The sequence below is a fragment of the Stegostoma tigrinum genome, chromosome 9 (genome assembly GCF_030684315.1).
Source record: "Stegostoma tigrinum isolate sSteTig4 chromosome 9, sSteTig4.hap1, whole genome shotgun sequence".
Lineage (NCBI taxonomy): Eukaryota > Metazoa > Chordata > Chondrichthyes > Orectolobiformes > Stegostomatidae > Stegostoma > Stegostoma tigrinum.
This window is the reverse complement of record NC_081362.1, coordinates 73,028,710-73,056,574: the sequence shown is the minus strand read 5'-3', so window position 1 is coordinate 73,056,574 and position 27,865 is coordinate 73,028,710. Positions and strand designations below refer to the sequence as shown.

Here is a 27,865-nt window from a genome sequence, read left to right as displayed (position 1 = left end):
ATTCATACATAAGGAGCAAGAGGATAACTAGAGAAAGGGTTGGCCTACTCAAAGACAAAGGAGGGAAGTAATGCAAGGAGTCAGAGAAAATAAGTGAGAATCTTAATGAGTATTCACGAAGGAAAGGGACATGACGGATGTTGAAGTTAGGGATAGATGTTTGATTACTCTAGGTCAAGTTGACACAAGGTGGGGGGTGCTAAGTGTTGGGTATTCTAACAGGCATTAGGGGTGGACAAGTCCCCAGGTCCAGATGGGATGTATTCCAGGTCACCAAGGGACGTGAGAGAGGATATAGCTGGGGCCTTTAACAATATCTTTGCAACATCCTTGAGCATGGGTGAGGTCCTGGAGGACTGGAGAATTGCTAATGTTGTCCCCTTCTTTAAGAAGTGTAGCAAGGATAATCCAGGTAACTATAGACCGGTAAGCCTGATGTCAGTGGTGGGGAAGCTGCTGGAGAAAATAGAGGGATAGGTTCTATTTACATTTAGAAGAAAATGGGCTTATTAGTGATAGGCAGCATGGTTTTGTGCAGGGAAGGTCCTGTTTTACCAACTTGATATAATTCTTTGAGGAAGTAACAAAGTTGATAGATGAGGGAAGGGCCGTGGATGTCATATACATTGACTTCACTAAGGTGTTTGATAAGGTTCCCCATGGTAAGCTGATGGAGCAAGTGAAGTTGCATGGGGTCCAGGGTGTACCAGCTAGATGGATAGAGAACTGGCTGGGCAACAGGAGACGGAGCTATAGTAGAACGGGGTTTTTCAAAATGAAGAACCATGACCATTGGTGTTCCACAGGGATCCGTGTTGGGACCACTGTTGTTTGTGACGTACATAAATGATCTGGAGAAAGGTATAGATGGTCTGATTAGCAAGTTTGCAGGTGACACGAAGATTGGTGGAGTAGCAGATAATGAAGGGGACTGTCGGAGAATGCCGCAGAATAGAGATGGATTGGAGAGTTGGGCAGAGAAATGGCAGATGGAGTTCAATCCAGGCAAATGTGGGGTGATGCATTTTGGAAGATTCAATTCTAGAGCGAACTATACAGTAAATGGAAAAGCCCTGGGGAAAATTGATGCAGAGAGAGATCTGGGTGTTCAGGTCCATTATACCCTGAAGGTGGCAACGCAGGTCAGTAGTGGTCAAGAACGCACACGGCATGCTTTCATTCATCGGATGGGGTATTGAGTGCAAGAGTTGGCAGCTCATGTTACAGTTGTATAGGACTTTGGTTTGGTCACATTTAGAGTACTGCATACAGTTCTGGTCGCCATATTACCAAAAGGATGTGGATGCTTTGGAGAGGGTGCGGAGGAGTTCACCAGGATGTTGCCTGGTATGGAGAGCGCTAGCTCTGAAGAAAGGTTGAGTAGATTAGGACTCCTTTCATTAGAAAGACTGAGATTGAAGGGGGACCTGATTGAGGTCTACAAAATCATGAGGGGTATAGACAAGGTGGATAGCAAGAAGCTTTTTCCCCCAGAGTGGGGGACTCAATTACTAGGGGCCATGAGTTCAAAGTGAGAGGAGGAAAGTTTAAGGGAGATATGCATGGAAAATTCTTTATGCAGAGGGTGGTAGGTGCCTGGAACGCGTTGCCAGGGGAGGTGGTAGACGCAGACACAATAGTGTCTTTTAAGATGTATCTGTACAGGTACATGGATGGGCAGGGAGCAAATGGACACAGACCCTTAAAAAATATGATAATAAAATGTGAGGCTGGATGAACACAGCAGGCCCAGCAGCATCTCAGGAGCACAAAAGCTGACGTTTCGGGTAGAAGGGTCTAGGCCTGAAACGTCAGCTTTTGTGCTCCTGAGATGCTGCTGGGCCTGCTGTGTTCATCCAGCCTCACATTTTATTATCTTGGATTCTCCAGCATCTGCAGTTCCCATTATCACTTAAAAAATATATGACCAGTTTACACAGAGGATCTCGATCAGCGCAGGCTCGGAGGGCCGAAGGGCCTGTTCCTGTGCTGTAATTTTCTTTGTTCTTTGTCTTCATACAAAAGAATATCCAGATGCCACTAGTTTGACAACCAAGTTAATTAGCCAAGTTTGTGCTCACAGAACCTGTTAACTCGCCTGTGGAGTATAAGAATAAAGTCTGTAGGAAACATAGACTTTTGAAGAATATTTCAAAAGTTGGTAAATTGAACCTTTGGATTTGTATATTATTGGAGATGAATACAGGTGGTCTTAGTGATGGAATAGATATGACTTGATGTTCATATTTTAATCATGTGTGATACTTGGCAAACTCACTGTTGACTGACTTCATGGTTTATAAATCATGGCTTGTTGGATTGCAGCTCAAATCAGTGACAGCAATTGCTGGTATTTTCGATGTGTCTTTCTGGTTACATTCGTAGCAGCATTCCCTTCTTTTGAGTGATTGGGTGATTTATTCTAAAAATGTGACAAAGGACACACATTGATCATTAGGTCAGGCTCATCTGTTCTTGTTCGCTCCACACTGCCCTCCAACCCCACCACACCTGGCACTTTCCCCTGCAACCGCAGGAAATGCTACACTTGCCCCCACACCACCTCCCTCACCCCTATCCCAGGCCCCAAGATGACTTTCCATATTAAGCAGAGGTTCACCTGCACATCTGCCAATGTGGTATACTGCATCCACTGTACCCGGTGTGGCTACCTCTACATTGGGGAAACCAAGCGGAGGCTTGGGGACCGCTTTGCAGAACACCTCCGCTCGGTTCGCAATAAACAACTGCACCTCCCAGTCGCAAACCATTTCCACTCCCCCTCCCATTCTTCAGATGACATGTCCATCATGGGCCTCCTGCACTGCCACAATGATGCCACCGGAAGGTTGCAGGAACAGCAACTCATATTCTGCTTGGGAACCCTGCAGCCCAATGGTATCAATGTGGACTTCACCAGCTTCAAAATCTCCCCTTCCCCCACCGCATCCCAAAACCAGCCGAGTTTGTTCCCCTCCCCCCACTGCACCACACAACCAGCCCAGCTCTTCCCCTCCACCCACTGCATCCCAAAACCAGCCCAACCTGCCTCTGCCTCCCTAACCTGTTCTTCCTCTCACCCATCCCTTCCTCCCACCCCAAGCTGCACCTCCATCTCCTACCTACTAACCTCATCCCACCTCCTTGACCTGTCCGTCTTCCCTGGACTGACCTATCCCCCCCTACCTCCCCACCTATACTCTCCTCTCTACCTATCTTCTTTTCTCTCCATCTTCGGTCCGCCTCCCCCTCTCTCCCTATTTATTCCAGAACCCTCACCCCATCCCCCTCTCTGATGAAGGGTCTAGGCCTGAAACGTCAGCTTTTGTGCTCCTGAGATGCTGCTGAGCCTGCTGTGTTCATCCAGCCCCACATTTCATTATCTTGGATCCTCCAGCATCTGCAGTTCCCATTATCACTTCTTAGCTTGAATGAATGCTGAGGCTTACTCTGCTCAGCTCTATTTTACTGTGGCTCAGATATCCAAGTTGCCTCTAATAAGCGAGAATCTAATCACCATCCCTTGATATTGTCATGTTACGAACACTGAATCCCCTATTATCAACATCCTGGGGGGTGTCTTTGACCAGAAACTCAACTGGACTCGCCACATTAACAGAGTGGCTTCAAGGGCAGGCCAGAAGCTGGGAATACTGCGGCGAGTAACTCATCTCCTGTCTCCTCAAGGCCTGTTCGCCATCTGCAAAGCACAAGTCAGAAGCATGATAGAATGCTCCCCACTTGTTTGGATGAGTGGAGCCTCAACAATGTTCAAGAAGCTTAACACCATCCAGGACAAAGCAGCCTGCTTAATTAGCACAACATCCACAAGCATCCACACGCTCCACCATCGGCGCTCAGTAGCAGTAGTGATACTACCTACAAGATGCACTACAGAAATTCACCAAAGATCTTCAAGACAGCACCTTCCAAACCCTCAACCACTTACACCTGGAAGGACAAGGGCATCAGACGTATGGTAACACCACCATCTCCAAGTCACTTTGAGTGGGCCAACCCTTTCTCTAGTTATCCTCTTGCTCCTTATGTATGAATAAAATGCTTTGGGATTTTCCTCAACCCGGTTTACTAAAGATATTTCATGACCCCTTTTAGCCCTCTTAATTCCTTATTTCAGTTTGGTCCTACTTTCCCGATATTCTTCCAAAGCTTTGTCTGTTTTCAGTCGCCTAGACCTTATGTATGCTTCCTTTATCCTCTCTGCTAGTCTCACAGCTTCACCCGTCATCCATGGTTCCCTAATCTTGCCCTTTCTATCTCTCATTTTCATAAAGGGGCATGTCTGTTCTACACTCTCTAATCAACCTCTCTAAGAACCTCCCACATATCAAAATGTGGATTTACCCTCAAAACAGCCACTCCCAATCCACATTCCCTAGTTCCTGCCGAATTTTGCAATAGTCAGCCTTTCCCAATTCAGCACTCTTCCTTTAGGACCACTGTCGTCTTTGTCCATCAGTATTCGAAAACTTACAGAACAGTGATCACTTTTCCCGAAGTAATCCCCTACTGAAACTTCAACCACCTGGCTGGGCTCATTCCCCAACACCAGGTCCAGTATGGCCCCTTCCTGAGTTAGACTATTTACAAACTGTTCTAGAAAACCCTCCTGGATTCTCCTTACAAATTCTGTTCCATCTAAACCTATAACACTCAGTGATTCCCAGCCAATGTTGGGAAAATTAAAATCTCCCATCACCACCACCCTGTTACTCTTGCATCTTTCCACAATCTGTCTAGATATTTGTGCCTCTATCTCACACTCGCTGTTGGGAGGCCTGTAGTACAGGCCCAATATTGTTACCGCACTTACACCTGGAAGGACAAGGGCATCAGACGTATGGTAACACCACCATCTCCAAGTCACTCAATCCTAACTTGGAAATATATCGCTGCTCCTTCACTGTTGCTGGTTCAAACTCCTGGAATTCCCTCTAATGGCATTGTGGCTCACCTCTCAGCAGGAGGAATGCAGCGGTTCCAGAAGTCAGCTCACCACCACCTTCTCAAGGGCAACTAGGGATGGGCAAGAAATGTGAGCCGGTCAGCGACACCTGCATCCCACAAATGAATATAAAGAAAGAGAGTCAAAGCAATGATGTGAAAAAAATCCAGAAGGATGTCTGTTGTTGCACTGCTTCCTGCAATTGAAGATTTAGGAAGCTGTTTCTTGTAGTTCAGTAACTCCCTTCACAATTTTTCATTGTCATTTTTTAAAAATAATGAATTAATGTTTAAAGTATTGTTTTCTTCTAAACTGTGTTCATTTGGCTTCTTGTCAAGTTATGACTGGAGAGTGAGGAACTTGCTGCCCCGAAGAGTTTCTCATGCAAGTTTAATTTGATTTGGAATTTATGATACTTCTGGTAAAGGTCCCACGTAGAATGTTACAGGTCACTTGTATAACTAGTTAACTTCATCCTGAAAACAAACTAACGAGAAGCACGCAGCAAGGCAGCAGCTCATCTTAAAGGCTGTTGGTAATGTATACTCAGCAGAATCTTTGAAAAAGAAAGTTTACCCTAAGACACATTTCAGTTGGCGATTTCAAGATAGAAGTCCCAAGACACTCTAATTGGAGGGGAAGAGTGAGTGATGCAAAGGCTGAAATACTTCATAGATGGTTTTGCAGTGGTTAAACTCCTGGTGAAAATATAATATTTGAAGTATTCATCAGAAGCCCATTCATACCTTATCAGTTGTGTTGAGCTCGAGTTCCTCTCCATGTCTCTCTTGGTGTTATCCTGCTTTACAGAATTTTAAAAAAATGATATTGCTCTCTAAATTTCATTTTAACCAGCGATGTTCTACCATGCTAATCTGGACATTGCAAGCAAATTGTGTTTGTGTATGCACCTATCATGTGTGGAATTGAGATTCCTGAAGTTGTCAGAATCTCGCACCTCAATTTGAGTAAAGTGATTAGTTCTGAGATATGATGTAGCATTTTTGCTTTGCTGATTCCTAAGGTACATCTATACTATCCTGATGGTTAGTCAATAATTGCCGTTCAATGATACAATCATAATGGAATCAGTTTTTCCTGTGTTTGATCTGTTATTGTCTAAATGTGATGAGGAAAATGCACCACTGGAGGATTTTTTTTGGAATAATAGGTCCAAAGTAAAATTCTCTCCCAGATTGCTATTCAGTCTCAATTTGGTCATAAGTTTATATCCCAGTACTGTATGTTTTCTAAAAGTAATTTGTCTGCATTGCACTTGAATGAATCATCACTTTCTTTTGTTGTCTTCCAAGGAAGCTATTTCTTTAGAGATGCCACTCGCCAAATGATGTGTTGGCCCACATGGAAACTTCGGAGCATGCGCATTTATTTTACATTTTAATTTGTCCTGGAATTTATTTTGCCATGAAACACAATGGATGAGAGTCTGTAGTAAATGATGAAGCTAACTATGTATGTCATTAACAGTGAGATTTAAGGATTGCAAAAGAGGAATGAGTGCAAATTTGCTGGAAAAGCTCAGCAGGTCTCGCAGCATCTATGAAGAGAAATCAGAGTTGTTGACATTTTGGGTCCGGCAACCCTTCCTCAGAACTGATGGTAGCTAGGAAAGTATCAGTTTATATGCAGACGATAGGGTGGGTGGAGGTAAGGAGTAAATGATAGGTGAGAATAGAGTCCAAAGAGAGAAGAACAGTTGAACAGACAAAGGAGTTGATAATGATCTGGCTAGGAGGGTGAATAGCTGTTAATAGACACTGCTACTGGCTAAAAGTCAGTAGTGTGTAGTTGCAGGCCATGTGATAACAAAGCCTGGTGTGTGGGGTAGGGGGCTAGGACATGGGAGAGTTCAGACCCTAAAATTATTGAAGTCGTTATCGAGCCTGGAGGGCTGCAGGGTCCCCAAGAAGAAAATGCTTGCACTGAGTTTTGTTGGAACACTGCAGCAAATGAGACACACAGATGTTGGCTCGGGAACAAAGTGGTGTGTTAGAGTGGCCAGCAACTGGAAGCTCCGGATCTTTTTTGTGAGCAGAACCCATGCTTCATTTCCCTGATATAGAGGAGACCCCATTGTGAGTAGAGAATACAGTAGACTAGATTTTGTGAAGTACATATAAAGTGCTGCTTCACCTGGAAGGTATGTTTGGGCCTTTTGGATGCCGGGCAGGTATTGCATCTTTGGTGGTTGCAGGAGAAGGTGCCGTGGGGCTGTTGGGAGTGAAGAAAGAGGGGACCAAGGTGCCCTGCAGCGACCATTCCCTCCAGAAGGCGTACAAGGGAGAGGCGGGGTAATATGTGTCTAGTGGCAGCATCTCGCTGGAGGTGGCAGCACTGCTGGCTGATGATCTTCTGGATGTGGATGGTGGTGGGATGGTTGTTAAGAACAAGGGGACCTCGATGGCTGTTGCGGGAGGGAAGAAAAGGACTGAGGGTGGAATTGCGGGAGATGCGGTTGAGGGCCCTGTCAACAACAGTGCTGGGGAATCTTTGGTTGAGGAAGAAGGTGGAAATTTCAGATTCCCTAGTCGAAGTTGGCCTCTTCACAACACGTGCAATGGAGACAGAGCAACTTAGAGAATGGGATGGAGTCTTTACAGGAAGCCGGGTGCGAGAATGCATAGTCTAGGTAACTGCGGGAGTCAGTGAGTTTGTGGATATTAATGGCCAGTCTGTCCCCAGAAATGGAAACAGATGTTGAAGAAGGGAAAGGAGGAGTCGGAGACAGACCGGGTAAAAGCGAGGGCAGGATGGAGATTGAAAACAAAATCAAGAACTCTTCCGATTCCAGACAATAGAGGAAGCAGCACCTCCAATTGGTTGAGCTTGTCCTAACCCTCAACAGTTCCTCTTTGAGCACTACTTGTTTTATTCAGATCAGAGGGTTGGCTGTGGATACCCACATGGGCCCCAGTTATGCCTGTCTGTCCATGGGGTAGGTGGAACATTCTTTGTTCCAATCCTCTTCTGGCCCCCACCCACAACTCTTTCTCCAGTATCATCATGATATCATGGGTGCTGGTTTCTCCTCTCGTCCAAAATAGTAAAACTTTCAATTTCCACGGTGCCCTTACTTTCATCTGGTCTACCTCTTGACTCCTCTCTTCCCTTCCTTAACATCTGTGTTTCCATTTCTGGGGATAGATTGGCCACTAATATTCATCATAAACCCGCTAACTCCCTCAGCTACGTGGACTATACATCTTCACACCCTGCTTTCTGTAGAAACTTCATCCCATTCTCTTAGTTCCTCCATCTCCGTCGCATATGTTCTGATGAAGTCCACTTCATCAAAGGGTGTTTCTGATACATCCACCTTCTTCCTCAACTGAGGATTCCTCAGCACCATTGTCAACAGGACCTTCAACTGGGTCTGAACCATCTTTCACATTCCTACCCTCAACCCCTCTTTTCCCTCCCGCTACAGCGATCGGGATCCACTTGTCCTTAACTTGCATCCCACCAGCATCCACGTCCAGATGATTGTCAGCCGCCATTTCTGCCACCTCCAGCGAGATGCTGCTTTTAGAGACACATCCTCTGCCCCTCCCTTGTCTGCCTTCCATAGGGACCATTCTCTCGAGGACACCTGATCCTTCCTTTATTCTCAGCGGCCCCCCCCCACAGCACCTTCTGCAACCGCCGAAGATGTAATATCTGCCCATTTACCTCTTCCTTCCCCAGTGTATAAGCGCCCAAACATACATTCCAGGTGAAGCAGCATTTTATCCAAGCTTCATACAATGTAGTCTACTGAACTTACTGCTCACAATGTCATCGTCTTTAGATTGGGGAAATGAAGCATTGACTGGGTGACCACTTCGCAGAACATTTACGTTCTGTCCGCAAAAATGACTCGAACCTTACAGTTGCCTGTCGCTTCAACATACTTGCGAGTTCCCTGGCCAATATCTCTGTCTCAGGCTTGCTATAATGCTCCAGCGAGGCTCAGCGCAAGCTGGAAAAATAACACCTCATTTTCCACATGGGGACCTTCTCAGAGTTCAATAACATTGGGACTTGAATTCTTCCATGTCTTTGCCCCTATCCCCGCAAACTAGGCCTTGTTGAAACATAGTCTGCTATTATACGCAATCCATTGTTAGCTTCTAACAGTCCACATTAATAGCTATTCACCCTTCCAGCCAGATTGTTATCTATTCCTTTGCCCAACTGGTGTTCCTGCTCTCTCTGGGCTCTATCCCCACCAAGTTTTTATTTCTTAACTCCCCTTTCTTCTCTTGCATATAAACTGATGTTTTCCCAGCCACCATTGGTGCTGAGAATGAGTCGCTAGACCAGAAGTGTTAATTCTGATTTTGGTCCACAGTTGCTGCCAGAATTGCTGAACTTTTCCAGCAATTTCTGTTTTTGGTTGTTATAAAGTGAAGGTTGACCTTTCTGTGGTAACTAAAACTGAAACGTGCAGAGAAGAGCGCCGTGCCCTATCATCTGTTAAAAATAGTGAGAGAAGGGATATAACCAGTTTTTTTTCAGCAACTTCTAATGGTTAACTAAAATAAAGCCCTGATACTCCTTTACAATCAACAAGGAACGGTTTATTTATCTGAATCTAGCAGTGAACAAATTAACTAAATTGTAAACAAATCAAATAAACCCTCTTCCAACTACTAGCTATTCCCAAATAAAACAAGATTCTAATGCTTTCCTGTTCCAACAAATACAAGTCCCACTTATATAGAACAAAAATAATAGAAATAGAATTTAGTCTCTCAACATTACAGCCAGGTTGTGTGTCTTCCAGAGTGTTCTGTGCCTTCTCTGTGGAATGTTTGATCAGGAACACCTTCTCTGCTGAATTCACTTCTCAGAAATATTAACTGGTTGTGCCATAGGTACTTTTTTATTTAGATGGTACCTTCTCCAAAACTTCGAGAAGACTGTGAGAGCTTGTGATTCTCTCTTGGGAGCTCAGAGCTGTTATCTCTTGCAGATGGCAGCTTGGTCTCCTGTCTCTGCCCAGCTGCACCTTCTTTTATCCCTTGATGACATATCGATATTCCTTAGGATAGGATCAGTCCTCTGTTGTCAAAACAATCAGATTGAAATTTAATTGGGTTTTGGTATCTGGATGCCTGGTTCAAATTAATTGGCTAAATTCAAAACTTATTGTCCTGATAACAACAAAACAAAACTGCTGCTTGGCCTGCTGACTGTACAACCTTTTGATACAAATGTTTAAATGCAGGAGCTCTGCACCTGCAAACCCACAAGTTGCTGCCCACAGACATCCGTTTTGAATTTCTAAGCATAGAAGAAGCACATCATCTTTTAAGGGGACCACACACTGCACTCTCCACCTCCCCCCCCCCCCCCCCCCCCCCTAGCATTTTATAAACAGTAATATTTTACAAACACTAAATTCTAACCTCCTGCCTTCCAATTCACACATACTCTACCCAGCAATGTGGTTCATTATAAAACCATGGTTACTCTTAGTTAATCCCTGTATCTCCAAATGCAGTCTAATTCTGTCTCTCCAGATTGCTTCGAATAGTTGCCCCAGTGCAGCCTTGAATAAGTGTACTACATTGGCTGTCCGTTTATCCTCTGGCACCTCTCTTGTGGCCAGAGAGGAATTGAAAGTTTTTGCAACTGTTCTTGCTATTTCTACCATTGACTCGCTCAATAATCTGGGGCACATTTTATCCAACCCTTGAGATTTATCTACATTTAAGTCTGCCGGGCCGCTCAAAATTTCCACTTTGTCGATGTTACTTCCTTTAGGTGGATCACAAACTGCCTCCCTGATTTCTATAACCCTATCATCCCTTCCACAGATGAATACAAATGCAAATATCCATTTAGGAACCTACCTACATCCTCTGCTTCCACATCAAAATTAACATTAGACTGCTTAATGGGCCTGACTCTTACCCTCATTATCCTTTTACTCCTAATTTACCTGTAAAATAATTTGGGATACTGGCAGGTAAGATAAAGGAAAATCCTTCCATGTCCCCTTTTAGCTCTCCTAATCTCCCTTTTAAGTTCCCTCTTGCACATTCTGTATGCTTCTCGTGCTTCTGCTATTTTGAGTCCTCGGTATCTACTATTAGCCTTTTTCTCTTAATCCAGTGCTGTGTATCCGGGGTTCACAGGATCACTTGTTTTCCTTCTAATGTCTGATTGCATAGACTCAATCTGCTCAAAATTTCCTCCAAGATAGCCCCGTGATCTCGGACATCAACCTAGTGAAATAAAACAAAGAACTGTGGATTATGGCAATCTGAAACAAATAAAACAACAATTCTTTGGTTTAGTTCTCAGGATAATGGCTTGAGGAGTCAGAGTACAGCTGCCGTATTTAAAACAAATCCGTACCCTCTGGTCCATTAGTAGAATTGTTGCCTTGAACAAACAGCCCACTCCCCTCATATAGTACAAATGCTGCTGCTCTTTTATGTTGGTTTTTTTGCAAATTGCACGGTGTGAAACTTTGAGAAAATGTCTTTTTCAGCAATAGTCATTCGTATAAGTAGTTGGCAATCCCACTGGCACCGCACTAGTTAAATTTGTCAGCTTGATAATTATTTTATCCTTGAATCTGTTTTCTCTTAGTTGACCAATCCTCAATTTATGCATCATTGTCTCTGGTACCATGATCTCTGTGTGGTAACCTTTTTTGTTTGTGACAAATTATCAGATGTCTTTTTGGAAAACCAAATATATATTATCTAGTGGTTCATTTTTATCCATAAAAGTTGTAACATTCTTTTCTTAAAAAAAACCTTGTTTTAACCTCAAGAAATTTGCCAAACAATATTTTAGTTTTATGCAATGAGTCATCTAGATTTCATACAATTTTCTAAACTTTCTGCTAATTCCAATGGATTCCAGCATTTTCCCAATGATATATTTTTGGTTAATTTGCCTGTAGGTACCTCCTTTCTGTTTTCCTCCTTGCTTGAACACAATCACACAACATGGAAACAGATCCTTCAGCTTATCTAGCTCATGCCAACCATGATCCCAAACTAAACTAAGATAATAAAATGTGAGGCTGGATGAACACAGCAGGCCAAGCAGCATCTCAGGAGCACAAAAGCTGACGTTTCGGGCCTAGACCCTTCATCAGAGAGGGGCATGGGGGGAGGGAACTGGAATAAATAGGGAGAGAGGGGGAGGCGGACCGAAGATGGAGAGTAAAGAAGATAGGTGGAGAGGGTGTAGGTGGGGAGGTAGGGAGGGGATAGGTCAGTCCAGGGAAGACGGACAGGTCATCCCAAACTAAACTAATCTGTTCTTGATCCGTATTCCTCCATCTTATTCATGTACTTATCTAAATGCCTTTTAAACGTAACTTACCCGTGTCTATCACTTCCTCTGAAAGTTTCCACCCACGAATCACTGTGTAAAGGGAAAATGCCCCTTGTCTTTTTTTAAAATCTTTCTCGTCTCACCTTGAAAATATGCCTCCCAGGAATTGAAATCCCTGACCCTAGGGAAAAGGCATTTGCCATTCACCTCATCCATACCCCTTATGATTTTAAAGCCTCTGTAAGGCCACCCCTCAACTTCCTATGTACCAGTAAAAGAAATATCAACCTATCCAGCCTCTCCTTACTAAGTTAAACCACACCCCCTCCCCAAAAAAAAATTCTTGGCAACATCCTCGTAAATCTTTTCTGAGCCATCTTTGTCTTAATAATAGTTTTTCTATCACAGGGAGGCCAGAACTAGGCAAAGTACAGGAGACGAGGCCTCACCACTGTCCTGTAAACATCAACATAATGTTCCAATTTTCATATTCAAAAGTCCGAGCAATAATAGCAAGTGAGCTAAACTCCCCTTTAACTCCACTCCACTATATGTGACGCAAACTTCAAAGAATTATGTACCTGAACCCTTAGACTTCGCTGTTCTACAGCACTACCAGAAGGCCCTATTTTTAATTGTGTAATTCTTGCCTTTGTTTTACTAAAATATAATACCTCACATTTATCCAAATTAAACTCCATCTGCTAGTCTTCGGTCCATTGACCCAGTTGATTAAGATCACCGTAATCTTGGATAACCTTCTTCACAGTCCACTAGACCACCAATTTTGGTGCCATCCAAGATTGATGTCTTAGTAGAAATGCCTTCTCTATCCTTGTCTGAATCACTCTTATTTGCCATTTATATGAATGGACTGAGCACTTATCCCTGTTGAACACTGCGGGTCCCATATTTATTGATTTTTATTTTTTGTTTTTCATTTGCCAAGACCTCTATAGAATTCAGGAAATTTTGCAAGTTTGCAACCTCATTTCTACAACTGTTTTAAAGTCCTAGTATACAGACCATCAGGTACAGAGGACTTGCCAAAGTTTGCAGAAGTGTTTTTTCTCTAGTCTTATCTTTTTAGATGACTACTTTCAGCTCATGATTTTCACACTATAATTGGGATGCTTTTGTGTTGACAGAAAATATTTACAGAAAGTGTCTATTTTTTGTTTCCTATTAATTCCCCACACACATGCTTTGAGAGACCGATGTTTATTTAACTCCTCTTCATTTTAAGCACTTGCCGAAGCTCTTGCCGTTTTATAATTGCTGATTTATGCTTGTCTTTTTAGTTCTCCTTTAGTTTCTAGAATGTTTCCAATTTTCTGGCTTAACAATCATCTTTCAGTTTGATACCATTATACTTTAAATAACCATGGATGGACCGCTTTGCAGAACACCTCTGCTTGGTTCGCAATAAACAACTGCACCTTCCAGTAGCGAACCATTTTAACTCCCCCCTCCCATTCCTCGGACGACATGTCCGTCCTGGGCCTCCTGCAGTGCCACAATAATGCCACCCGAAGGTTGCAGGAACAGCAACTCGTATTCCGCTTGGGAACCCTGCAGCCCAATGGTATCAACGTGGACTTCACAAGCTTCAAAATATCCCCGTCCCCCAGTGCATCCCAAAACCAGCCCAGCTCATCCCCGCCTCCCTAACCTGTTCTTCCTCTCACCTATACCCTCCTCCCATGTCAAGCCGCACCTCCGTTTCCCACCTACTAACCTCATCCCGCCTCCTTGATATGTCCGTCCTCCCCGGACTGACCTATCCCCTCCCCACCTATACTCTCCTCTCCACCTATCTTCTCTTCTATCCATCTTCGGTCTGCCTCCCCCTCTGTCCCTATTTATTTCAGAACCCTCTCCCCATTCCCCTATCTGATGAAGAGTCTAGGCCCGAAATGTCAGTTTTTGTGCTCCTGAAATGCTGCTTGGCCTGCTGTGTTCATCCAGCTTCACACTTTGTTATCTTGGATTCTCCAGCATCTGCAGTTCCCATTGTCTCTGGTGCATCTTTCTTGAGTCTTTTTCTTCCTCAGTAGGTTATATCTTTAAGAATGATGAAATATCACTGAAACATCTGCTTATTAACCAGCATACCATTTTAATCTGTTTTTCCCCCATCCACTTTAGCCACCTCTGCCTTGATACCCTTATAATTGCCTTTGTTTCAGTTTAAGACACTACTTTCACACTTCGTTACACAGTACATGATAACGAGGTGGAAGCCTGTACCTTTGAGGGTGATTGCAGTGGATAATTAATGGTTTAAGAAGGGAACTGGATGTCCACTTCTTGCAGAACTTTTGGGATAAAATAGGGAATAGGATCTTTAGGATCTTCAGGATCACCCCAGCGAGCTAGCTTGGACTTCATTGGCCAGGGGTTGTTTTTTTGTAATTGTGACTCAATGACCCTCAAACTGAATGTGAAATTCATTGTTTTGATGACTCTTCTCTAGAATATTCTTTTTATATGAGGTCATTAATTTGTCTAACTACATATTACGTGATTTTAATAGCCTGTTCCATGGATGATTTCACAATGTATTGTTCTAAGAAACTGGCCTGAAATAGCTCCATTCACTCGTACTCAAAGTTGCTATTGCAAATTTTATTTGTTCAGTCTGAAAGCTTAAAATCACCCATGACTATTGCTATACCCTTATTTACAATCTTCCATTTTTTTTAAAATTCAATCTCCATCCGGCAAAGTAACTACTGTTTGGGGATGGATGAACTGTTTCACGAGTGACTTCTTTCTTTTGCTATTTCTTTCTACCCAAACTGATTGTGTATCTTGATCTTCTGAGCAAAGATACTTTGTCATGACTGTAGTGGTCTCGTCCTTTATTAACAAAGCTGGTCAACCTATTTTCTGCCTGCCCTTCTGAACTTTGGGAATCCCTGAATCCTGTTTCCGTTCTTGATCACTTTGCAACTGTGTCTTTGTAATGGCTATCAGATAATACACATTCATTTCTATTTATGTCTTTAGTTCATCTGTCTCATGAAAAATTTTCCGTACGTTCAGATGAAGAACATTTAGTGTTGTTGCTTTACTGTTTTAGACCTAATCTGACCCTATTTGCTGTTGCAATCTTATTTTTGTACACTTTGCTGCTTCTTGTCCTTAAGTTTATCATAGCCTGTATTTTTACCTGTACTGTTGTCTCGTCCTTTCTTTAACTTTCTAAAATGCTCCTCTCACTTGAGAGCGGTATGCTTGGAGGGTTCAAGAACAGTCCTTTGACAGCTCTACCTACTTGATTTGCCATGACATTGTTCTCATCAGAGTTCAAGTGAAATCCATCCCAATGGAGTAGCATCCTCTTTCCTCTAGTAATGGTGCCAGTGGCCCGTGAATGAAACCCTCCAGTAATGGTGCCAGTGGCCCATGAATGAAACCACACTAATCTTTGAGCCAAGCACTGAATGCTCCATTTTATAGAATGTATGGCAGTGTGCTTGTGACTTTTATCTTTGTGATTTTGTTTTTTATCTTAAACCCTAGCTGCTCATACAATTCTGTGCAGAACCTTTTTCTTGGATATCTGTGAGAGGTGGATGACATGGATCAAAATAACATGATTTTCTACTCTAAGATAATAAAGTGTGAAGCTGGATGAACACAGCAGGCCAAGCAGCATCTCATCAGGAGCACAAAAGCTGACGTTTCGGGCCTAGACCCTTCATCTCTGATGGGGGGTCTAGGCCCGAAACGTCAGCTTTTGTGCTCCTGAGATGCTGCTTGGCCTGCTGTGCTCATCCAGCTTCACACTTTATTATCTTGGATTCTCCAGCATCTGCAGTTCCCATTATCTCTGATTTTCTACTGTCTTTCTTGCTCCTCCTCAGGTCTGAGGAGGTACCTAGGGTAGCACTGCAGCCCTCGAGATTCAGTTCTTTGCAGTCAAGAGTAAGACTCTATCCTTCTAATTATACACCTCTGACCATTATTAAAGTCCTTCTGATTTTCCTGACTTGAATGCCCTTCATTCCATGGTTATTGTGCTCGTTGTCCCTACTGAAGCCCCCACAGATTGCAAGGTGAAGTGCAAAATGGAAATTCTTCCTCCTGGATTCCCATACCTGTCTCAGTTATGATCACACTATCCTCTGATCACAAACAACATTTGAAGTATTTTACTTTGAATGCCTCTGCTTCATGGAATGAAGTGATGCAGATACCACTCCCCTCTCTTCATTAGTATTTGAAGTCCAACTGCAGAGTGGCACAAATAGTCCCAACAACTTGTGAAGTTTGTATTTCTCAGGATACTACTTTCTTGCTGCTGGCCATTGGATGATTTGCACTTTATGCAAAAATAGTACCATTATAGTTTTGTTATTTGTTTTTGTTAGAAATTCACCCCTCAGTTGCAGGTCACGCCTCTGGTCCTGTTGTTCTGGAGAAAATGAAACACTTCATCATTATCTATGTGCTTACAACTCAATTTCCTCTAGCTACTCAAATCACTTGAAGAATTCTCTCCTGGATTTGCTCAATACTTGCATATTCTAATACTGCATGTAGTGTTGAGTGATGTTGCAGCCATTATTCATAAATTAGAAAGGTTACCCCACTATTATCATGATTGATCTTGTAATATTTGCAAAGATTTGCTTCAGTTGCTGCCAGTGGGCATTGTTGCAGCACGTTCTGTTTGTTGTTCAGGAACCTAAGTGTCATTGATGTTGCAATTCTGTACATTAAATTAACATTAAAGGAGGGTGGACAGCAGCAGTTCAAGAAGGTACCTTGCTACTTTTCAAGAGCAATAAATCCTGATATCGAAACTGATATCCCTTGAACCTCTAGTGCTCGTCATTTATGAAACTGGATGTATAACTAGGTCTTGGATTTTAGCTTGATTTAACTTTGGGGATCATGTATTTTGAAGAAATAAATTCTTCGAAGAATTTCCTCTCCACTACTCTAAAATAGGTGTAGAGGTGGTGAGATTTCATTGCACGTTATAGGTGTAGATGCTAATTTCTTGGGTGAGCGATAAGTAGTATTCTGCAATTAATATGAATACAAATAGAATTGCTTTGCATAATGGATGGATTTGGCTTTGAATTTCAAACTGCAGCTGAGCTTGTATGAAATGCAATTACTGTTTACTTCATATATTTTGCTGCACCAAAAAAGAACCATGGATACTGGAAATCTGAAACAAAAACAGAAGTTGCTGAAGAACTGTGGAGAAAAAGCAGAATCAATGTTTTGGGCCCAGATCTGAAAAAGGGTCACTGGACCTAAAATGTTGACTCCGACTCTGATCCTATTTTCTCTCCACAGATGCTACTAGACCTGCTGGGATTCTCCAGCAATTTCTGTTTTTGCTTTTATATATTTTGTTATCTACTCAAATGGATTATGGAGGAATATATTCTACTGAAAATACACATCCACTAGTGATACTTCCTCACTAGTATTGCTTGGTGTTTTTCTTCCTGTGTGAAGAATTTTTTACCTTATGTTGTACTTTTGAAAAGAGCTCAGAAGATTAAATATGGGATTGTTTAATGCCAAGTAGTTTGACAATTTATTGCTGCTGATAGATTTTTGTGTTTTAATCCTTTTGTTATATTACTTTCTCTTTTTCAACTTTTTATGTAGGACTCCTTGAAGAAAATGATATCTTCAGGAATGCCCAAGCTGGTGTTCTCATTAGCACAAACAGCCATCCAGTATTGCGAAAGAACAGGATATTTGATGGGTTTGCAGCAGGTTTGTAATGTTTAATCAAAGCCTGTGTGCAAATGAAACTTATTGATAAATGTTCTTGTAAATGTGACAAATGGAATGGTTAGTGTTGAATGGGAGAAAGGCAATGCGATTATTGATATAGAATCCGTACAGGAGTGAAAATTGCCATTTGGCCCATTGACTCTACACTGACCCTCTGAAAAGCATCCCACACACTACCCTGTCCCTATAACCCTGCGTTTTCCATGGTCAACCCACCCTGCCTGCACAACACTGGACACTATCGGTAATTTAGCTAATAGCCAGTCCACCTAACCCGCACATTCCAGGACCATGGGAGGAAACTGGAGAACCCAGATAAGGGAGAACGTGCAAAATCCACACAGTCACCAGAGGGTGGAACCCATGTCTGTGGCTTTGTTAGGCAGCAGTGCTAACCACTAAGCCATCGTACCGCCCAATACAGTTCTAAAAGTGATATGTGGTTTCGTGTACAAAGACTCTGATTTTGATTGTCATTACTGGCATTTGCTAATTGCAGACATTATATAGAAATTCTTTCCTCTTAGTTTTAATAGTACTTTCGTTTTTGACTTGTATGTAGAACAGTCGATGTGAAAACTGTTCATTGCTGACAGCTAGCAATGTGGTTCTAATGCTATTTGTGATGTGAAACAAGCCTTTTTATTTAATTCAAACATTAAATTTATGTCACTAATCCTGATCTATTAAAATTAATACAACTCAATTATAAATTTTAAAAATTCCTGCTTACCCTACCTTCTGCCTAATATCGTTACCCAATTGCACCCACATTTTAATATTTAAATTTTACGTAAACATTTGAAATGCCAAAAATATAAAATTATACTTAGACCATAAGACGCAGGAGTGGAAGTAAGGCCGTTCGGCCCATCAAGTCCACTCCGCATACTTGAAGTTTTATTGTATGGTTGGAGTCATCTATTGTCACTTTTTTGTGTGAAATGCACTTGTAGATGTTGCTGCTGCTGGGTATCTTTAGTTTTTAAGTTTTTTTGTATAACAAAGAGAATATACTTCACAGAACAAGCAGGAATTTAGGTGGTTGTGAAAGTAACCATCGATACCAATCGATGTAAAATTGATCCAAGTGAGTGTAATTTGCACTACGGATTCAAACTTGTCAGTACAGTGCTGCTTTACCCATTGTATTTTTTTAAAAAAATAGGTTGAAATATTCTAGCAGGATGGTGTTTTATTCGCATGGTCACTCATTTTCCTTGGCCACATGAGAGAGTAAGAAATACTTTGCATGCTAATCATTCAGTTGATGCAGAGCTAGCTGTGTTGTGGGGTGAGTCACCATGACCTTTGCTAATCTCACAGCACCTCTGGGATGATGGAGATAGATTAATCTATTTATCATATGAATATGTTTAATCATGTAGATTGTTTTGTGGCCTGAGTTTTACAGAACAAAGTTTGTTTTATTGAATACCATGGTCTTGAATTTGTAGAGCTCTGTAAGGGGGTTCTTGTGTAAAATGGTTGGAGCAGCTGGCAACTGCAGAAAACTGGACAGAATCAGTGGATCTGCACCACAAAGTGTAATATGTGGCAATTCCTGTGGCCCTGGGGCATTAGTAGAAGTGGGCTACCTGATGTCAAAAAGGAAACAAGCTAACTGGGAGGTTGAAATGCCGACTGCTTCTGCCTTGTTATCCTAAATGACTGGAATACCAATGTTCAGATCCATGGACGCAGGAGTCCAGGCCTGGATCAGGATGCCTGAAGGCAGCAGACATCAATGAAAATGACTTCTTTATAAATCCAGGGGGATCCAGTTCCACAATTAGTATTTTCAGTTGTTCTGCCAAATCTTGGGTTCTGTTTTTTACCCTGACCATCACAAATGTGCACTTATACTGCCTTGGCTCCCTGATGTTTATTATTTTTCTACCTCTGCTACTCCAGTGGTTGGGGTGGCGGGGGGGGGGGGGGGGGGGGGGGGCGGCGTCAGGCTGTACCTGTGGCATAATTAATGGGAGTGGTGCTAGATCAAGTAATTTTACCCCAACTATGTTTAACTGGTTTAAGTCCTAAACTTGTCTAAATGGTGGCTTGAAGATCCAAAATAGCTGCATAATGTTACACATCCAGCTGTATATAATCGTTGTCCTTCTTTCATAGGCATTGAGATAACAAATCATGCTACAGCTACTCTAGAAAACAATCAGATATTCAACAACCGGTTTGGAGGGTTATTTCTGGCATCTGGCGTGAATGTTTCAATGAAAGGTATAACAACATATTATTAAACTTTGCTAGTGGAAAAACATTTGATCTTACTAATGGTACAATGTGGATGATTCAATATTTATTATCCACGTATGATTTTCCGTAAAGAAAGAATAAAGAAAAACTTGCAACCATAATTACATGATTGAAGGAGAGTAGCAGTCTCCCATCAATTGTCTACTTTCCCAGCTATCTCTCTGTCCCTGTAACTATTTGAAAACTATGATTCTGAATGGTATAAAATGAGGTATTGCTGTCTTGATGATGTAGTAGTTGCCATCTTCTTCCTTGTTTTATTCATAACTTTTTAAATGCATCCTTGGAATAGGCTCCATAGGAGACTGAACCTTATGGCAAGTCATAACCCCCCCCCCAAAAAAAAAAAGCTGAACAGAAGTACAGTATCCATTCACTGAACTTTCTTTGTGGTAATTGAGGCCATGTCTGAACCACTTGATTGACACCAGGCTGCCTTGAGTGTGTCTTTGAAGCAGAAGGCATGTAACTGAGTGAAACACCATTCGTTTGTTTTTGATGCTTATGCTTAATATACATGTTCATAGGGATTCTCTGCAAAAGCAAAGCAGCCAGTGCCACACCCTACCTTTTCCCCATAACCCCTAAGTTTTCTGTTCAGATAATTATCCCGTTCTCTTTTGGAGGTGGTGATTAAATCAGCATCCGTTGCACACTCTGCATTCTGGATTCTCATGGCTCAGTGTGAAAGAATGAGGTTTTTCTCAATTTGCCTATTGTTCTACTAATCTTTTGACATAGGTGTCCTCTATTATTCTGTTATTTTCTGAATATTTGGAAGTTTTTAAGCTTTGACTGTGCAAACCTGTATTCTCAGTCTAGTCTGGAATGCTTAATATACCCCCATGGAGTGAGTGTGTACCCTTGGACAAACACCCTTTGGGAATGTATAGATTCAACAGCAGCTTCCATGTTTAGGCATACATGCATGAACTCTAGAAGTTGCTGTCAGTTTAGAGTAGTAAACAACAAATGCAGAGAGTTTTCACCATTATTATCACTACATTCTGTTTTGTTTTCTGATTCAGACCTAAACTGAAATGACCGCTGTATCAAACTGTATGTTTACTGTCTCCACAAAGCTGCTGTAAGACATGTTAATCATGAACTGTTCGGATTGGAAGTTCAGATGAAGCAAGCTTTCTTAAAAAGACTTTGGGTAATGTCAGTTGAGCTGTATGAGTTGAGTTTGAGCTACAGTATGTAGGTTAAAGTAAGAAAAGTGGCTTGAAGGGATTAATTTGGCAGGTTACCACATTCCTGTCAAACTAGGAGATTGTCATCAAGCGGAATCCTTCTGAAGCTACCTACCATTGAGATTATTCTATATTATTATTGATTATTATGAATCATTATTCTATGATTCTGAGACATAGAAGACTCTTCATGAATGATAAAGCAGTAGTGCTTGTACATGCAATCATGTTGCGTTTGAATAAGTTGTGGTTAATGATCTTGTATGAATGTAGTGACTTTGTCTGAATAGGGTTTCTGTTGATTGCTTTGAGGTATAAATTAGGCTTTCTGTGAAACTCTAATTGGCTAATCTTTGGGCCGTTGTTCAAATTCATGAACCTGTGTAATCTAAGATTGGATATACAACAGCTGCTATATTTTAATAAGTTAATCGATTCAACTACTTTCTGTAACAATGCTTGACTAGCTCCTGTCCTGGCCATAAAACATGGGATTGTATTAGATTATGGGCATGTGTTCACCATCTGTAAACTTGCATGTAGCTTTGGTGACTCAGTGAACATATCTAGCATTGGTTGTAAACAACCACAGGTATTTAAATGCATGACATCCACCATCCCCAATCCTCCTCCCTTTACAAAATTTCTGCTGACCTAAATTCCCACCTGTTCCTAAGTAGATCATCTTGTAAATGATTCTCCAGCCGTGCTGGGTCATGACCGTTTCGCAAGACCTTACTCTCATTGAGGACGAACAGTCAATCCTCGGTTAAAGGACTCCCCTTTATCCCCCTCCAAACGTCAATGAATACTGCTCACACCTAGATGTTGAGCGGTTTTAATGCCACCTCCATACTTATTTCTCCTCCTCCCCCCACCCCCCCCCCCCACCCAGTCCCCTCCCTGTGCATACTACTCCTGCTCCAACATGCGCGATCCTCCTACCCTCCCTCGACTTCTTCATCTCTAACTGTTGTCATGACATTTATTGCCTCAACCTCTCTATCCCCTTACTCACTCCAGCCTCTCCCTCCCCCCCCCAAAAAAAAACGTGCAGCCCTCCACTCCCTCTGCTGCAACCCTTACCTCTTTATCAAACCTGCAGACAAGGGAGGCGCAGTTGTGTTATGGCGCACTGAGCTTTACATCGCCGAGGCCAGGTGCCGATTCTCTGATGCTATCTCCTACCGCCCCCTTGATCATGACTCCACCCGTGACCACCAAAACATCATCTCCCAGACTATCCATAACCTCATCACCTCAAGTGACCTCCCACCCACTGCCTTCAACCTCATCGTTCCTCAACACCACACCATCTGTTTCTATCTCCTTCGCAAAATCCATAAACCCGACTGCCCTAGCTGACCAGCGGAGACTCGGAGACCGCTTTGTGGAGCACTATGCTCGGTTTGCAACAAATGTCAACAGCTCCCAGTCACAAACCACTTCAAATCCCCCTCCCACTCTGGATGATATGTCCATCCTGGGCATCCTCCAGTGCCACAACAATGCCACCCGGAAACTGGAGGAGCAGCACTTCATGTTCCGCCTTGGAACCCTACAACCCAATGGTCTCAATGTGAACTTTACGAGCTTCAATATTTTCCCATCCCCAACCTCATCCCAAGACTAGCCCCCGACCTCATCCCTGCCTCCTTGACCTGTCAGTCTTCTCTCCCACTTATTTGCTCTTCCCAACTCACCGACTAACCCCCCCACCCCCACTTCCTACCTACACTCACCTTTACTAGCTTCATCCCACCTCCTTGACCTGTCCATCTTCTCTCCCATCTATCTGCTCCACGATCCACCTTTTGTCACTGCTCTAGCCCCCGCCCCCCATTTCTGAAGAAGGGTCCAGGCCAAAACATCAGCTTTCCTGCTCCTGTAATGCTGCCTCACCTGCCATGTTCCTCCAGCTCCATGCCTTGTTATCTCAGAATCCAGCATCTCCAGATATTCTTGCAGTTTTAGAGCTGCTATCACTCACCCTTGGCCCACCCACTCTTGCAAGTTAGTGCTCCATCTCCAACCTCCCTTTCTTCTCCAAAATTGGTTTTCATGTTGTTCCCTCCCTGAAACTTCTCAGAACACCATGTTTGAATCTTCCCTAGTTGCGCTTCTAACCTGCCATTGCAACAAAATAGTTCTTAATGAAGTCACATCTGACCTCCTTAGTTGATTGATAACAGGTAATGATCCCTCTTCATAACATGTCTGCAGCTTTGGTCAGGGTATGCTTCTACAATATTTTCCTTCACCTTTCTGTTTTCATCCAGCTGGGATGTAAATTGGTTCCAGTTTCAACTGTCTTAATTGCAGCCAGGCAATCACTTGCAAGAGCCTCTCGGGCTCCTGCAGCACTTTTGCCAGTGTTCCCCAACCCATCGTTTGCTCCTTCCTATTTATCACTCACGTGCTGCTATTCAGCAATATGGAATTAGTTTTCATGTGTCGGCTGACACCTAGGTCTACCTTCATCCGTACTGGACAGGCTGAAATATATGCAAACTAAATATTGGGAAGACAAACTATTGATTTTTGGTTCCCATTCAAAATTCTGTTCCCTAGGTAGTGAAATCTTTGTGGAGATAATGAGCAAATTAGACAAAGGAGAGCCAGTGGACGTGACTTGTTTCTGTTTCCAGGCCTGTACAAGAGGCTGCTAAATAAGACCAGAGCCCATGGTGATGGGGACAAGGTACCAGCATGGATAGAGGATTGGCTGACTGGCAGAAGGCAGAGTGGAAATAAAGGGATTGATTTCAGCATAGCAGCTGGTGACTTGTCTGGAAGCAACACAAACAGCTAGAGTTCCAAAGGGTCAGTCTTACCAATGTTAATAATCTGGACAAAGGAACTGAATGCACGATTGCTAACTTTCCATATCACTCAAAAATAGGTGGAAAGACTGATAATGTTGATTAAGCAAGGAGGTTGCAGAAGTATTTGGACAGGCTGCGAAAGTGGGTAAAGAAGTGGCAGATGAGAATACAAGATGGGAAAAAGAGAATGAATGAATAGCCAAGGTCTTTTTCTCTATGTGGGGGGAGTCCAGAACTAGAGGGGCATAGATTTAAGGCTAGATTTCAAGGGATTTAAGGGGCAGCTTTTTCAAGAAGGTGGTGCATGTATGGAATGAACTGCCAGAGGAAGTGGTGGAGGCTTGTACAATTACAACATTTAAAAGGCACTTGAATGCGTACAGGAGTAGGAAGACTTTGTAGAGATATGGGCTAAATGCTAGCAAATGGGACTCAATTAATTTAGGATATCTGGCTGGCACGGACACTTCAGAGTGAAGCGTCTGTTTCCGTGCTCTGTGACTGTATAATTAAGCACTGATCCTTTGTTGTAACACAGTTGATTTGATCATCCTGTAAGCAACACGGCTAACAAACAGTTGGCATAGACCAGTTTGTTTCCATGCTGTACAGCTGTATGACTAGGTGTAGATTTTTTTTTAGAACAGGGAATGGCTTCAGAAATCTGAAATACAAAGGGCCTTGAGAATCCTAGTGAAGATTTTAGATTAAGATTAAGATTCAGATTCAGTTGGTGGTGAAGAAAACAAATACAATGGTTGGTATTCATTTCAAGAGGGCTAGAATACAGGAGCAGAGATGGAGGCTGTAGAAGGCTCTGGTCAGATCTCATTTGGAATCTAGGGAAATATGTACTTTGGGGGCATTTTACTAGAATGATACTAGGGAAGAAGGGCTTGTAGTATGAGGAGGAATACTGGATTCAGTCTGTACTTAATGGAGTTTAGAAGAGTGAGTGGGCGTGGGGAGGAGGAAGGAATCTTGATGAAACTTACAGAATACCAAGGGGCCTGAATAGAGTGGTCATGGGAAATGTTTTCACTAGTAGAATAGACTAAGAGCCAAGGGACAATTCTTTAGAACTGAGTTGAGGTATTTCTTCAGCCAAAGGGTGTTTAATCTGCAAAATTCATTGCTGTACCAGGCTGTGGAAGCCAAGTCATTGAGTATATTTGAGACAGACAGATTCTTGAGTGGTAAGGTTTTCAGGAGTTACAGGGATAAAGTAGGAGAATAGGGTTGAGAAACATCAATTATGATTAAATGGTAGACTCACTGGGCTGAACAGTGTAATTCTGCTCCTCTATCTTATGGTGACTCCAGCTCACTCCCTGCCCATGTCTTGACTTACACCGTGCTCAAATGTGATAGAGGCATGGCACTTGGGGTAAGAACAATATTCCCACAGAACAATAAAGGGCTTCAACTTAGCATCATCTATAGAACCAAGACAAAAGGTAGGGGGAAGGATTGTTCAACTGTGGAATATCTAGCTAAAAAGTGGGGAACCCCGTATTTCCTATATTTCTTAAGTTTCTTAAATCCTATTATTGACTTGATGTCATGTTTAGAGAAATGAAAGCTTTAGTTCTTTCCAGTATTAAATAAGTGGAAATCTGCCCATGTGGGTGAAGGAAGAGCTAGCATGCACTTTGTAAAATTCTACTTCAGCCACTCAATCATGTAAACACAGTGCTTTTTCTTCCTTTAAGACAACAAAATAATGAACAATCAAGATGCAATTGAAAAGGCTGTTAATAGGGGCCAGTGCCTGTACAAGATATCAAGTTACACCAGCTACCCAATGCATGATTTTTACAGGTAAAGTGCATGGCTCTTGCACATCTATTTATCTAACAAAAGTGGAAAGCAGCTTGTTTTAAGTAACTTCTAATGTCAACTGTCTTTCAATCGCTAGGTGTCACACCTGCAACACAACAGATCGTAATGCAATCTGTGTAAACTGCATTAAGAAGTGCCACCAAGGACATGATGTGGAATTCATTAGACATGATAGGTCAGTACTGTATAGGAAATACTGAATAATTACAGACATGAGCATCATCCATCATTTTCTGTCTGGGTTTTGAGGTCCTCCAGATCATTCTGTATCATGTCAATCGCTATATAACACATTCTGCCACAGCTGTACTCCTGAACTTGTAGTTGAAATGTCCTTTGGGACTGAGCACAGACGGTCGCCAATATATGTTTGAAACTTGATATTCAGCTAGCCTGTTATTTCTCTTAAGAGAACTGACATTACCTCCTAAAATTAGCAACGGTATGGTGGAATACAATATGTCCAATAGGATACATTTAGTTTTCTTAACTACTACACAAGTTTAAATTAAGCTCACTTTCAAATGTGAAACCATAACTGGACTTCTGATGTGTTAATTGCTAAACATCATCAGTTGCGGGAGAAAATTGTGCGTTGCAAACATGCTGTTAACAAACTAAATAACCAAAACATTTCTAGTGGTACCACCATTATCAGCTGGTAATTGTACACTAATACCTAAGCCACATGGTCTGTTGCACCTTCTGTCTCAGGCGGCACGGTGGCTCAGTGGTTAGCACTGCAGCCTCACAGCGCCAGGGAACCAGGTTCAATTCCAGCCTCAGGTAACTGTCTGTGTGGAGTTTGCACATTCTCCCCATGTGTGCATGGGTTTCCTCCCGCAGTCCAAAGATGTGCTGGCTAGGTGGATAGGCCTTGCTAAATTGCCTGTACTGTTTGGGGTGTGTGGGTTACGGGGTTGCTCCAAGGGGCAGTGTGGACTTGTTGGGCTGAAGGGCCTGTTTCCACACTGTAGGGAATCTAATCTTTAAAACAAAATGTGCAAGCTTTATTAGATGTCACTTCTGCATTTCCTGCTATGAACACATTGCTGAATTAGTTGAAATCCTAAGGCTGTAATCATTTGCTCAGTACCATAGTTACAGCATGATGAGCCAAGTCTTGCTGAATTTTCTTCTCTGTGTAAAAGTAATGTTTAAAAAAGTGGATATGTAGCCTACTTCAATAGTCTTCTACTCTTTTCTCCATGACTGAAGACGGTGTGTGTGCAGCTAGAATAAAAATGAGCAGATTAAAAATACTAAAAGTAGATATGGTTCGTAGCTTAGAACAAACACAAAGGTGTGGCCAATGTTTGTTATTATCTGTTTAATCCAAAACTATGTGACCACTCCATTTCTTGACGTCTTTCTCTGCTACAAATATTTACTTTTCCCTGATGGATCCATTGGTCTCTATCTCAGCACTCTTGTCATTCCAACTTTTATCTGTGCAGAGATTGCTGCTAAACCTATGATAATTTGAAATTGATCTCATTGCTAATTCTCCAGTCATACCGAAATCTCTCCCCTCTATCATATCCGTACTGACCTTGAAGTAGACTGAATGTCTTCATTCAACAGCCTGTCTGCTTGTGAACTACTTAGTGTCTTCTTCATGGAGAACATGTGGTTGTCACTTCAAACCCATGATCAACTGAAATGAATTGGTGATTGTACAAATTGTT

The 27,865-nt window shown here is 42.4% G+C and overlaps 1 protein-coding gene across 4 annotated transcripts in view; it reads left to right on the top strand.

Moving 5' to 3' along the window:
- fbxo11b (F-box protein 11b) overlaps window positions 1-27,865 on the top strand; it is a 167,284-nt gene that overhangs the window by 138,003 nt on the left and 1,416 nt on the right. For all 4 annotated transcript variants that reach the window (XM_048535722.2, XM_048535720.2, XM_048535721.2 and 1 more), the window contains 4 exons: window positions 17,909-18,019; window positions 20,171-20,278; window positions 26,048-26,156; window positions 26,254-26,352. In XM_048535722.2, the coding sequence (XP_048391679.1) occupies window positions 17,909-18,019; window positions 20,171-20,278; window positions 26,048-26,156; window positions 26,254-26,352 (427 nt within the window). The remainder of the gene's footprint in view (window positions 1-17,908; window positions 18,020-20,170; window positions 20,279-26,047; window positions 26,157-26,253; window positions 26,353-27,865) is intronic.